The following is a 15,238-nucleotide window of genomic DNA, read 5'->3' on the forward strand; positions in this document are numbered from 1 at the left end:
CTTCAGGATAAATCTTTATATGTATACACATATACTTGTTTAAAAATCTCACCTAATAATCAGTTTTGATAAGAAAAACAAAGCAAATTCTCAGTCTCAGATAATGATCTTGGTGCTAATTGAATTCAACCTGCTCACAGTTCAAATTTGGTTTTGGTTTTAGTCATGGCCAAAACTAGTCCAAATAAATCAGGGTCCTCCTCAGAACAAATGAAATAATATTAAGGCTAAACAGAACAAAATAGTCCTACTTACTGCGATTACTGCTCAGAATTGCATGAACACGTACGAGCAGGAAGGGAGGACTTTTTACATCAGCAATGCCGACCTGAGGTGGTTCTTATTAGTCTATATCTGGCTCCAGTTGATTTCATAATTGCATCTGCCTTGTCTTTTGGCACCGGTTTTTCATGCCAGTTTACTGTAAGCCTCATCCATCGGTGGCCCAGACTCTGGCTGCTGAAGTTCATGAAGAACTTTTTTTTTTTTTTTTTTTTTTTTTTTTTTGGTTTGGCATGCAGGCCTCTCACTGTTGTGGCCTCTCCCGTTGCGGAGCACAGGCTCCGGACGCGCAGGCTCAGCGGCCATGGATCACGGGCCCAGCCACTCCGCGGCAGGTGGGATCTTCCCAGACCGGGGCACGAACCCGTGTCCCCTGCATCGGCAGGCAGACTCTCAACCACTGCGCCACCAGGGAAGAGGGTATCTTCCTGCCCCTCATCCGGTGTCTTCTGACTTTGCCACATCCTCCTGTTTTTTCTCTCGTCTCTTGGCTTCCAAGGCTGCACTCCTCTACCATTACTCCGACTCACCCTTCTTGATCTTCTTTCCTAGCTCCTCCCTCACAAGGTTTTCCCCAGCTTTCCCCTAAATGTACCCCTGTAGCCCTGGCTTCTCAATGGGGCTCTAGATCTACAGCCACGTCCAATGCCTCACTTGACCTCATCTACCTAGTTGTCCCACCAAACTATAAACTCATGTGTAACACTAGAATCACCATCATTCCTACAAAATCAAGTCTTCCCTTGAGATTTCTGCTTTCTGTTCATGGTTTCTCAAGCAAAACCTCAGAATCACCTCTGGCTCCCCTCTCTTCTTCACTGTCTTCTCCACCCACCTCCCCATCACCACTTCTCAAATCCTACTGAAATTTGCGGATTCTTTCTTCTGAAAAAAGATTCTCTTATTCACTGGAACAAGCTAGTCAGACTCCCCATGTCTCTAGTATGACCTTCGTAAAATACCACCCTTATTCCCCTACCCTTCCCCTCCACCCCCCACCCCCTCCAAATTCCACCTTCCCAGGGATTCTCCAGCATTTAAGGAATGAGGGTCAATGACCCAGCCTGACTTTCAAGACTCTCCAGATATTGGTACAATTATATCCCACCAGCCCAATCCATACAAATTAACTACCTATCAACAGCAATTCCAAAACCCCAAAGCTCTGAAGAAAATCCAAATGTTTCTTCACAGCTCATTGGTTAGCAAAACCTGACGTGAACTTGAGGTTATTATCTTTATTTATCCCACTTGATGTTGCACGAATGTAAATGATTTGCTTATAGGGTATTTCCTGGACTTTGCCAGGAGTGTAACATAATATAGAGTATAGGTATTGTGTTACCTTTCTAAAATCCAGAATCTTCTAATTTCTTTTTTTTAATTGAGGTAACATTGGTTTATAACATTATGTAAGTTTCATGTGTATGACCTTATATTTCTACTTCTATATACACTACAGCATGCTCCCCACCAAAAATTTATTCTCCATCCATCACCATACAGTTGATCCCCTTTACCCATTTCACCTCCCTCAATCCCTTCCCTTTTGGTAACCACTACTCTGTTCTCTGTATCTACATAATTATTTCTGTTTAGTTTGCTTGTTTATTTTGTTTCTGTGTTTGTTTCCTTGTCTTTTACATTCCACATATCAGTGAAATCACATAGTATTTGTCTTTCTCCATCGGACTTATTTCACTTAATATAATAATCTCAAGGTCCATTTATGTTGTTGAAAATGGCAAGATTTCATCTTGTTTTATGGCTAAGCAGTATTCTATTGTATATATTTACCACATCTTTACCTATTCATTCACTGATGGGCACTTAGGTTGTTTCCGTATCTTGGCTATTGTAAATAATGCTGCAATGAACATAAAGGTGTATATATCTTTTTGAATTAGGTTTTTATTTTTGTATTTTTTAGGTAAATACCCAGAAATGGGATAGCTGGATCATACGGTAGTTCTATTCTTAATTTTTTGAGGAATCTCCATACTGCTTTCCAAAGTGGCTGCACCAATTTACCTTCCCATCAACAGTGCATGAAAGTTCCCTTTTCTCCTCATGGTCGCCAACATTTTTTATTTTTTCCCTTTTCGATAACAGGCATTCTAACAGGTGTGAAGTGATATGTCATTCTGGTTTTGGTTTGCATTTCCCTAACAATTAGTGATGTTGACTATATTTTCGTGTGTCTGTTGTTCATCTGTATGTCTTCTTTGGAAAAATGTCTCTTTAGCTTTTCTACCCATTTTTAGTTGGGTTGTTTTTGAGTTATACTAATTCTTTATATATTTTGGATATTATTTGCTTATTATATATATCATTTACAAATATCGTCTCCCATTCAGTAGGTTGTCTTTTCATTTTGCTGTTGGTTTCCCCCTTTGTTGTTGGCATTTCTCATATGTGTGTTAAGATATAACATCTACCTGGAGTGCCTGTTTCTCTCCCTTCTTAGTCTCTACCTACTGAATTTCTGCCTATATTCACGGCCAGTTCTGAAACAGGTCCCCAGTGAGTTATATACATATATTTTTAAATCTCTTGGTTCTTGAAACTTGTTGGATTTTGGCATTGTGGATCAGGTTTACACTTGTGGAGAAGGCTTCGCTGACAACTCTTGCCAGAGGATATTTCCCCCTGATGAATTACTAAGGCACTAGGTTAGTAATACCACCACTTACCTATTAGACAATAAGCTCTTTGAGAGTGAAAATAAGTGTTATACATTCTACACCACTGAAAACAGAGTTTAGAAATGACTTAACCTACTCTTCATTACCCCTTATAATTAGATATCTGAGTTTGAAACACTTGTCTCAACTAAATGGCAAGAATTATTTTCCCCATCAGCCATATATTAAACCTTGCTTAAAAGGAAAAGATTAGCAAACAATTACTGAATATAAGAAGAATAAAATTCAACTCTTTTGGGCTTCCCTGGTGGCGCAGTGGTTGAGAGTCCGCCTGCCGATGCAGGGGACACGGGTTCGTGCCCCGGTCCGGGAAGATCCCACATGCCATGGAGCAGCTGGGCCTGTGAGCCATGGCCGCTGAGCCTGCGCGTCCGGAGCCTGTGCTCCGCAATGGGAGAGGCCACAACAGTGAGAGGCCCACGTACCGAAAAAAAAAAAAAAAATTCAACCCTTTAAAAATAACTGTATCAAGGAAACGTGCTTGAAATTCTCCCTCTTGCAACATAATTTTAAGAGAAAAAAAATCTTGAAGATGGCTGAGTGATTTTGAATTAAAATATATACTATAGAAATCTACCATAGTTACTAATCACGTTTAAGATGAGCTGATTTTAGTGCAGTTTTTTCTACTTAAAAACCCACAGTGATCTTGCGTGTACACTCTGTGTGCAGGAAGAAGACCCAATGCAGCCGAAAATAAAAATAAATAAATAAATAAATTTATAAAAAGAAAACACAGACCATAAAAAAAAAAAAAAGTATGGAAAACAAAGGAAACCATGATGAAGCATAAAAAACAAAACAAAAACAAAAAACAACCCGGGCTTCGCTAGGAGCCCCGTTCAGCCATGGCCTTTTCCATTCAAGTGAAACATTGCAGAGAAGCTGATCCAGTTCATATCTTCAGGAAAGGAAGTTATTAACTCAAGTAAACATTCAGTTTCAAATTTATAATGAAGAGTCACTCTGTGCTTAATTTGGGTTTCAAGTCCTATAAGACAATATACGTTTAGGTCATTACATGATTTAAATGTAGAGATGTGCTCTTTAAACTTCCTTCATTATTAATAGTAGAACTTCCCTTTTTTTTTCCCAATACAAATTCACATGGCAGTCCAATATATAAAATAATATATGTGGGATTTTTCTGGTTGACACAGGTACCAATAGAGGTAGGAGGGTCCGGGGCCTTCAGGTACCAATAGAGGTAGGAGGGTCCGGGGCCCTCAGTATAATCCTCAGAGCCCCCCTGAGAAACACCAGGATGCAAGGAGTAGACTTTGCAAAGCACTGCGCCAGAAGGACTCAACTATCCTTTGGCTTTCCTATTTAAGTAAATTAACTTTTTTCCTATTAAAAAATTAAATTTGTAACTTAATGTAGTTAATGGAAAGAGTCCTCTCCATCCCCCACATCCCATATGCAGTGCATCAGCAAATGCTGTCAGCTCCACCTCAAGATGTATTCAGTACCTGCCTGGTCACTACTTGCCACCCCTGTCTGCTCTGAGGAAAACGTTTGTAAAAATGCAAATCAGACCTTGTCTGGCCTTTGCTCAAGAAAGACCATCTGATGGCTTCCTTTTTCACTCAACGTATAAACCAAAATTCTATAATCTACCCAACCCTCTCCGACTTTGCTCCTATCATTCTCCCCTAGCCCACCTGACTTCAGCCACTCCTGGAACATACCAATCCCCTCCTGCCTCATAGTCTGCACTTGCTACTCCTCCTGGCTGGACTCCCTCCCCACAGACATTATCTTATCCTGATTCTTCTCTCCCTTTTGATCTTTCTCGAAAACTCACTTCATTGGAAAAGCATTCTCTGACCCCCTCCCCACATAAAATAGTAACTCCTCCCCTCTGCCCTTCCCCCCTTCCCCTGCTGTACTGTTTTCCATGATAATTCTTACCGCCTGACACGTTGTGTTTGATGATCTATTTGTATATACAATTCCCATCCTTACTCTCCTACTAGTTAACAGAATTTTGTCTGTGTTGTTCATTCCATCCCTAGTATCTAGAACAGTGATTGACATAGGAGCTCAGTAAGTACTTATTTAAAGAACAAATGAGTCATATACATTTATTTTTGTATCCCCACTTACAGTTTTTTTTTTTTTTTCTTTTGCGGTACATGGGCCTCTCACTGTTGTGGCCTCTCCCGTTGTGGAGCACAGGCTCCGGATGCGCAGGCTCAGTGGCCATGGCTCACGGGCCCAGCCGCTCCGCGGCATGTGGAATCTTCCCGGACCGGGACACGAACCCGTGTCCCCTGCATCGGCAGGCGGACTCTCAACCACTGTGCCACCAGGGAAGCCCCCCACTTACAGATTTTAATGATTGTGCAATTCCATCAAGGGAATGAACTGCTCATTATGTTCTCAACCATCCTCCATCCTCTACTCTTGGATTTTAGGTTGTTTACTTTCTCTCTTCTCTCTCTCTCAATAAAAAACACTGCATTGGACGTGTATCCAGTTTATTAGGGAGAGGATTTCCATCAACACCTGAAAACCACCCACATTGCTGTCCCTAGTTCTCCACTATGGTGATCACCCCCTCAGCCTACCATCAGCCTGAATTACTTAACGTAGTCTGCACCCAGCTTGCATCTTCTTTTCCACTTGCCCCCAATCCTGTTATCAGCAACACTAGCATTCAGTCCCCTTGACTTCATGTTTCACAACTTCATTCCTCCATCTCATCATCAGTCCTAACGCAGCAAAGCCACACTCTGGAATTACAAAGCAATACCTGGACCTGTTTGCAACCTTTTATCTTTAATGTCTGCCCCGGCATGCACCCCTGACCTGGCTCTCTGGACTCCCCAGTGCCCTGTCTCAGGGCTAGGACGCTCTACGGAGCGCAGGAATTACTGTGAGCTATCACTGAATCCACACAGGCATCAAGGACTAGCTGTATGTTAAATAAAGAAAATGTCTCTCCACATATGCTCTTCTCCATATTTTAGTATATATCAATGTTGTTTACGTATTTTATATCAATGTGATTTAAGACGAACAAATGTACTTAACAGTCACATGGGAGCTTTAGTTCACTATATACGGTTAATCAGTTTAAAAGTTGCAGGGTCTCCAGACTACAGAATGCTGGAACCACTGCTCAAGGTCCAGTTTAACGTTCAGGGTCATCAGCTCTTGACAGCCACAAGTGACTCACAGCCAGCCATGCTAGCTGGGCTCTATCTCAGCCATCTCCTAAATAGTACACAGAACTGTGGCCTTAAGAATTTAGCCAAAAGGTCCTGATGTAGTCATCTGCATATCTGCTAAATCACAAGTCTGAAGCATGACTTCTGGGAGACTGATAAACTAGAACTTCTCTGGGCACATCACTTATCATCTCTAACCCTGCCATTGGTTCGTCTGTAAAAAGGAGATAACACTGTTATTACCAAGCCCCACAAGCGCTCGGGGCAGTGAGCGGCAGAGCCTGCACACAGTAAATGCTAGCTCACAATTTTACTATGGTTGCCATTTATTATGATGATCACTTGTTACTAAATCTGATCCATTGCCAAGTTCCTCTTCATTCCACCATATTTTAGGCCCTGATTAATTTATTCGAGAACCTAGTTCTTAGAGAAACTTATCAGATTATCAATTCTAAAAGTATACATGGGGTGAAAACTGTGAGAATGGAAAGCCAATCCAGAGACACAGTCACTCTGCTCATGCAGCAAAAGCTGAAGCCTACAGAGATTGTGGCGCTTCACACATCACTTACCAATGTTAGGTCTAGTGAGCCCCTGCTCAGACTCACTGGAAGAGCGAAAGAGTTTCAAGTGGGGCTTTAAACCATGGATTAAATTCTGACGACTCCTACAGTGATTACAATCACCTGGAGAAAGTTGAGAGTTCTTTCTTTACAAAGAGATATAGATATATATATAAATATACCAAGTTTTCTAAACTCAGAAGCAGCTTCAATCATTTTAAAAACAAGGCGAGGCTATAAAATCAGTCACAAATTCTGTGCAACAGAAAACTGTAGAGCTTTAAGACAAATCTTAAAGAATGGTAAATTTATAAGATGTAGAAAATCTGATGTTTGAGGATAAAAGCTGGGTGTATTTCTGGATAGAAAGAGACATGAAATCTCTTATATGAAAAGTTTATAAAGTACACCTAATACTTTTCTTTTTCCTTTATAACGGCGTTATTTCAGAAATGCTTAGTCATTCTACAACCATTAGAAGCATGAATTGTGGCTGTTATGACTAGTGATGTGAATAAAACAATAAATCTGTTCTAAAATGGGTCGAACAGAGCCGTGAAATGGCATGAGGCTGAATAGGATGATATAATGACTTCTCAGCATTGTTCACTTTACTCCATTATAGAAGGACAAGTTCTGCAAACAGGTATATACAGTGTCTGGCTATGGAGGAACAGAGCATTGTTGAGATAAATTCCAGTGCAGACGATGACTTACTGGAGGCGCTGTCAATGCTGCTGATGCTGTCTGTGTTGCGTAGGTGGTGTCTGTGCAGCTGCCTGTAGAGGCTGAATTTGGAGAACTTTCTGGGCTTTCCTATTCCTTTCAGTTTTGAATCTGCATCATCAACAGTCTTCAGGACGGGCAGATTTTTGTTAGATTCGTTTTTATCTTTGAGGCATAAGGATTCCATAGACTCTGTTGTTTCAGCCTGAGAAAATTATTTAAAAAACAAGAAAAAGAAAGAGAAGAAAAGAAACTGCATAAGATAAGCTGCACTGTGGCCTTTGAATTCCAGTTTAAAGTTTACACATGATGGAGGCTCCCTAAGAGACACACAATAATATGTGTGAGGTCAGCCACAGGGCAGTGGGCGATTCTTGTGAGCTGTTTAAATACTTCCAAAGGGATACCAGGAAGTCCATTATAGTTCCTCTTTCACTGGGCCAGAAATTTCATGCCAATTAACCTTTTGGTTTCAAATACAATTACATGAGTTATACTCACTGTTGAGCTACTGAACTTCTTCCTCTGATAAATATTAAGTAAGCGATGCTTTTTCTGTCAGTTATTTTCCCCGTTACCTTTTCACTAAATCTCTGTTTTCCCAGAAAAGTCACCAACATGTACAGCAGTAAAATAAGATGGAGCCCGTCAAACTTTTTAATAAGCATACTGATATTTGGCAACCATTTGAGTTGAAGTAACAAGTTACAAATACAGGCATTTAGAGATTTTGGCAGCTCTTGATTTGAAAGATACTTTGAGAAGTTATTAACCTCCTGCTTTCAAATAGAATTCCCTAAATGACTCCAGACTGACCTATCCTATTTTTGTATGTTTGTAAGAAGGAAGATTTCAAAAACCTTGGCAGCTAATTGTAATAAGGTTGCTTATTTAACTTAAAGTCCAATTTTGTCGCACATTTTTGTTTATGAACTTTTTTCCCAAATAGGAACTAAATCTTGAATTTAAATGGAAAGCAAAGGAACTGACTATGAGATAGCAAATGCTCTATCAGATCTGTTTTCTCTTCTTACAAGAGAAGAAACTGAGATTAACAGATGCATAGTTACAGACTCACTAAGTGGTATTTGAAACCAGGTCTGTGTTGGACTCAATGTTCTTTACCTCTCCAGGGATATGCCACCTCTCATTCAATCCATCAGTCAACCAATCACACTATTAATACACACTTATACAAACTGTGTCCCTTATATGCAGGTCCATAAAGGTGAAATTTACTAACTGTGAGGGAAACCAGAGAAGGTCCCCCGATGACGCGCTTCACGCTGCCCACGTCCGTGAGTCTGTGTTCATTGTCATCCCACCTTCCATAGGCCAGGTCAATCCCACCCACAAAGGCAACCGACTGGTCGATGATGATGAGTTTCTCGTGATGAGCCCACAGATATACACTGGATGACACATGATCTGGGTGCCTCATCACCTTGAGAGGAAAAAAAAACACACACGTAATATGCTTTCTAAAATGTCTTTCATATTATAATAAAATAGGTCTGTTTACTCCCCTGAACAACATTTCCTACAATTCAAATGCTAAAATGTGCTATCTATACATCAAAGAAAATCCCCAAACTTCTAATTTTATCCTCAGTATTTAGCAGAGTATTTATTTATTTTATCCTCAGTATTTACCCCTGGATACTTTTCAAAACTCCCCTGACCACCCTGGACCCCTCACATATTGGGGAAGCTGCCCTTTAGCTTGAAATTTGGCCACATATTTCAATAAAAGTTCAATGGAATAGCAGATTCCCTTTTCCCCCTAAAGGGTTATGTTATATGTTATATAGAAAACACTGAAACGTTTTAGCCTACACCTATCTCTGACAAAATTTTTTAATGCGTATATTGATATTTGGGCAGTTATTACGTTGAACTAGTAATCATACTGATATAGGGATACAGATGCTTTGGCAGCTCTTGACTTTAAAGGTAATTTAAGAAGTTATTAACCTCCCGGTTTCAAACGGAATTCTCTCTTAAATAACCCCAGACTGACCTCTTTTTGTATGTCTTTAAGTAGAAATATTCCAAAAACTTTGGAGGCAACTTTATTTTTTAGTAACATGTTTTTATTGTGGTAAAATACACATAACATAAAATTTACCATATTAACCTTTTTAAGTGTACAGTTCAGTGGTGTTAAGCATGTTCATATAGTGCAACCATCACCACTATCCATCACCAGAACTTTTTAGTTTGCAAAACTGGAACTCTGTACCTATTAAACAGAAACTCCTTGTTCCCTCCTCCTCACAAAATCTGGCAACTACCATCTACTTTCTGTCTCTATGAATTTGACCACTCTAGGTATCTCATGTAAATGGAATCACACAATATCTGTCTTTATGTCTGGCTTATTTTACTTAGAATAATGTCTTCAAGATTCATCCATGTTTTAACACATGTCAGAATTTCCTTCCTTTTTAAGACTGAAAAATATTCCATTGTATGTATATACCAATCCATTATTGAGAGTGTGATATTAAAGTGTCCAACTGTTATTACAGAACTGCTTTATTTCACCCTTCAATTCTTTCAATGTTTGCTTTATATATTTTGATGGTCAGTATTAGGTATGTAAATGTTTATAATTATTACATTTTCTTGCTGCATTGAACCTTTTATTAATATATAATGTCCTTTATCTATTGTAAACTTTATTGATTTAAAGTCTGTTTTGTCCAATATTAGTATAGCCACTCCTGCTCTCTTTTGGTTATTATTTACATGGAATATCTTTTTTTAATCAAGTGAAATATATAATCATTATATACTTTAAGCCTGCTGAAGATTAATTCATTGTCTTGATGTAGCTCAGTGACTGGGCAACAATATTTACTGATAGGCTTCAGGTCTTTGGTAAAATATCAAAAGGCTTTTTTCAAATTGCTTATCATGTTTATTCACTTTACTAGTACTGTATACAAAGTGCTTTTAAGGAGAGCACTCTAAATCCTAAAGGAGTTCTCTTTGTTACTATCAGTGTTCAAGGGATATCCCAGGGAGATCACATTTAAGAGGTTCCAGGATAACCTTAATGAGGAGTATAGAAACTTGACAGGGCTCTTAAAACAACTCTAGGAAGAATGTTCCTGGCTAAATTATCAGGGTAAGAGAAGCAGAAATGAGAACTCTGCTGACTCCATCAAGATCAGAAGTATAAGAAAGTATAATTATTTTATTTCTGAGAAGTTCACAATATTATTGATTCAAAATATACATTAGGGAATTCTAAAGATTACCACTTCTCAAAGTAAAATGTATCTGAAAAACTACAGAATAATAAAGGAGGAACATTGTTAAGCAAGATGACCTGAATACCTTTATGTTGGGGTGTAGATGCATCAAAGTCCTCTTGCTGTATTCACTATTGATTCCAAGAGCAAGTTCCACCTCTTTGTAGAGCATAATGAAGATACGCACCCCCTGTTGCTGTCACAAGAGAAAACACAAGGAGGAGTAAGAATTTCTGGAGGTAGGTTATGATTTTCTTTTTCTTCTTCATTTCTGGGGCATTGTACTTTTAAAAAATTTTTTCTATAGACAAGTATAATAAAATATTTAATGAAAAGTGCAATACAAGAAGGTGAAACATAAGTGTATATTAAGACACAAATATTAAAAATTTATCTCCCTTCCGTTCTATGACTTGTCATACTGAGACAGTCAGTATTTGACTAATTATAGCCAGAAAGTTGAAATTGCAACTTGAAATACTAAAAGTATCTGATAGTCTTACAACTTTGAACATCTCAGAACACTTGACCTTGAGGAAAGTTTTGACCTGATTCATGTTACAGGATTAGGATCTTCTGCTTGTCTTTATTATACCACAAAGAATTGAAATAACAGTGTTTTTAAAACTCTGATGCAATAAATTATGCTAAACATGCCTTAAATGTTTCTAGGGGTATTTTCACAGAGTTTTTCTTTATTAAAAATTATTTCAGTGGCAAAAACATGTCTCAGGCTTCAGAGGTGAATGTATTGGTTCATACTCTTAACCCATAATTAAATCATTAATGTCTATTTCACCACTGAAATGACTTCTTCAGAAGTCAGCTTCTCTAACATTCAAAAATCCCCGAGTTTTAGCAGCAGCACAGAAATTAACATTGATCCATCCTAAGACCTTGGACCTAAAAGAAAGTAGACAAGGCCGTTGTGAAGGTCAAATTAAATCAAAATTGCCTCATAAACTTTAATATGCTATACAAATAATATTTATTCTTAATATTAACCATCAAAGAAATGCCCGACAGCTAGTAGTATAGAAAAGTACTAGTAATTTCTCTCCTAGCTTTGGGCGGTGACAAGGTTTTAGCTTATGATAAATTGCCTGACACCTGAATGTCCTCCCCCATCCCTGTCTGCTTATACAGTTCCGCCACCAACACACAGTTCCTCCAGGAAACCCCATCTTATTTACCCTCACTTCTTATATCACTTTTTTACTTTTTAGGTTTGCATCCTCAGTGTTGCTGTGCAGTTTGCAACATTTTAATTTGCATTTACTGTACCCAGCAGCTCTGAAAGCATCCTGCAACGTAGTACGTGCATATTGAGTACTGTAGCTACACCTAGGCATTTAATATCCTACAGATTTAAGGCAAGAAGTTTTCCATAATCCTTTCTAGAGTATTTGAGATGCAGGCATATCTAATAAACTAGAGTGAATAATTCAGTTACACTTTAAATGTAATCCATGGTAATTAGGTATTGTTCATAATGGACATTTGAGTCACAAATTTAAGAAGCCTTACTGGTTGAACACATCTAATTTATAACAACTGGATATTTTTGCAATGCTATAAAAATGTGAAATAACATAAGAGTTAATATTTTTAGGCTGCAAGATGTAAAATCTTGGAGTAAATCAAACATATATACAGTTCCCCAATGTTGCTCTGCCAATAAAAAGCATATTTTGGCCCCTAAATCCTTATAATAACACATCACTTCAAAATACTAACTGTATCTTACTTGGTGTTAGTAGTATCTGAAAAGTGTGCATATTTTTGAAGGGATACACTAGATTTACATTCTGGGCTACATTAAAGAAATCTGAGTACTAAGAGAAGACCCATTCTTGCTCTGAAAAAAAACAGGATTAAAAATACATATGTCGGGGGCTTCCCTGGTGGCACAGTGGTTGAGAGTCCGCCTGCCGATACAGGGGACCCGGGTTCGTGCCCCAGTCTGGGAAGATCCCACATGCCGTGGAGCGCCTGGGCCCATGAGCCACGGCCACTGAGCCTGCGCGTCCGAAGCCTGTGCTCCACAACGGGAGAGGCCACAGCAGTGAAAGGCCTGCGTACCGCAAAAAAAAAAAACAAAAAACATATGTCATTTTATTTCTCTGGTTAACAGCTGACTTTTGGAACTTGCTTGTTATTTATTATATTATGCAACTATTGTTGTAATCAAGTACATAAGTACAGACTTGAGTAAAGAAATAAGGAAGTGAAAGTGCAGGCAGGAAGTGAACAGATTAATTTCCAACGATCTGGTCAGTGAGCACTCTAAATGAAAACTAGAACGTTATTTTATTTTTCTCCTCTACTATTCAGATTTACTTTGCTATTTGAATATTTTAGGATTCAGCACTGAATAGCAGTTTAAAAAAACAGCCTCCCATTGAATGACATAATATAAAGTTTAAGACCCCCAATTTCAACCTAAAGAACGTTACACCTGACATCTTTCATCACAGTTCATTTGTTTTAAATGGATGAAATTCTGCTTCTCAGGCTTATGAGATTATTACCCATGAAGTACAGTAATTGAAAATTAGGAACTGGCCTGAATCTTACAATTTTCCATTTATCTGCATAACTAATGGATTTTTTAAATAACAGAGATTTTTAATGCTAATGGATTATAGCATTATCCTCCATCTATTAATACCTGACATTTTCTTCTATACTGTGTCTTTTCACATTGAAATAAATAACTCTGTAGGAAATAGGATAGAGACTTTTAAGTCATTTTAGCTTAAATAGAAATGACTAATAAGGAAGTAATTAAATATAAAAAGTTCATTTTTCTGTAGTCTGGTTTACAATTATTTACCTATGTCCATGCCCACAATAAACAGTTAATTAGTGACAAGATTCCTGTGATAATAAAGCAATAAATTCCTCTTCTTTTGGTCAAGGCATTACAACACTGCCATAAACTCTAAACTATAAAGGGCAAAGCAAAATACTTCCTTTGGGAATGAAGGCATTTGTTGGGCCATAGTAGTGCAGACTTATACAAAATATGGGAACTATTTGTGCAAAATGAAAGCCCAATTACAAAAAAAAGGACTGATGTTAATTCTGTAATTTCAAAAATACACTTTTGAAGTATCCAGTGTTTTACCAATGCCTTTTAGTGACCCCAGGGGAAATTACTTTTTGCTCAGAAGAAAAGTATTAATAGGGGAAGTAGGAAAACAAATAGCCTGGACTTGACTGTGCTTCTTACGTTTCTATGCCATGTTTCTTATCTCTGCTGCAGTCAACTAACCCAAGGATTCCACAGAATAAACTTTATGACACCTGAGTTTAAAAAGATAAAAGTTCTATACTCTTTTCTAATTAGTTTTTAAGCAAGTAGAACAGATATAATACTATTAACAGTAGGAATTTTTAGGCGCTTTACACATACAAATGCATGTGAAGAAAATGAAAAATAAATATCTTTTATAGTTGAAATCAAGAGACTTTGCTTCTGAGCCAGCTTTTTTCTCTGATTGTTCAAGCACTGTGGTCAAATATTTTCTAAATGTAGCTAAGTTTGTCCATGTCTAAAGATAGCTTAGCTAACACATCTCCAGGATCATCACTTGTCAAGAGCTTCCCCAGTGGAGGGGGGGATGGGGGGTGGAGGAGGTGTGCGATATTTTAGGAACATGCAAAGTAAAGGATAAAAACAAAATCGTATCCTCACCATTTAAATGCAAGCAGCACTGGGATGTAAGAGCACATGTGCTCATGCGCCTTTTTTTTAAAACCAGTTTTGTTCAAAGCACAATCCTTAAGGTTGAAGATCCCTTCCCTCCTTCCCTGCCATGCCCTTCTAGCCCACCATTTTGGTAAGATTCCCTTTGATTTTTCTCTGCAGTGACGTGATTATTCATCTCGTTTGACAAACCTGGACATCTTTCCCTCCTGTTGGTCACGGACCGCAACTCTAGAATGTGCCTTGTGGCCCAGGACAGAAAGAAATTAACCTGACGACAAAATCCTCCCTGAGAACCTAGGTTCTGTTAAGTCTCCAGGTGGCCGCACTTGAAGAATCTTTTGGTGCAAGTCTCATCAGAAATATCACATATTTCTAAGGTTAAAATATACAAATTGGGGCTTCCCTGGTGGGGCAGTGGTTGAGAGTCCGCCTGCCAATGCAGGGGACACGGGTTCGTGCCCCGGTCCGGGAAGATCCCACATGCCACGGAGCGGCTAGGCCCGTGAGCCATGGCCATTGAGCCTGCGCGTCCGGAGCCTGTGCTCCACAACAGGAGAGGCAAGTTACAATAACTATGATGCAACTTACCTCACCTCTTAGTGCAATAAATGCAGAACTGTGAAAACCCTGGGATGCTGCTTTGAGTTAAAGCAGTCTGCCTCTCAACATTGGCTTACACTATTTTAAATGATGACATTGCATATCAGAAGGCCAAAGAAACAGGAAAATATCAACTTGGCTATTACCAGAGAAACAAAATATTGTATTTTCCCCCTAAGAAACATCCATTAAAAGAAATGTTTGCCTG

The 15,238-nt window shown here is 38.7% G+C and overlaps 1 protein-coding gene across 3 annotated transcripts in view; it reads right to left on the minus strand.

The window, feature by feature from the left end:
• PLD1 (phospholipase D1) overlaps positions 1-15,238 on the minus strand; it is a 203,937-nt gene that overhangs the window by 67,894 nt on the left and 120,805 nt on the right. For all 3 annotated transcript variants that reach the window (XM_024734104.1, XM_024734106.1, XM_024734105.1), the window contains exons 13-16: positions 10,801-10,911; positions 8,699-8,899; positions 7,447-7,660; positions 6,739-6,852 (exon numbers count right to left, since the gene is read on the minus strand). In XM_024734104.1, coding sequence (XP_024589872.1) covers positions 6,739-6,852; positions 7,447-7,660; positions 8,699-8,899; positions 10,801-10,911 — 640 coding nt within the window. The remainder of the gene's footprint in view (positions 1-6,738; positions 6,853-7,446; positions 7,661-8,698; positions 8,900-10,800; positions 10,912-15,238) is intronic.

The sequence above is a fragment of the Neophocaena asiaeorientalis genome, unplaced genomic scaffold, assembly GCF_003031525.2.
Source record: "Neophocaena asiaeorientalis asiaeorientalis breed wild unplaced genomic scaffold, Neophocaena_asiaeorientalis_V1.1 scaffold280, whole genome shotgun sequence".
Lineage (NCBI taxonomy): Eukaryota > Metazoa > Chordata > Mammalia > Artiodactyla > Phocoenidae > Neophocaena > Neophocaena asiaeorientalis.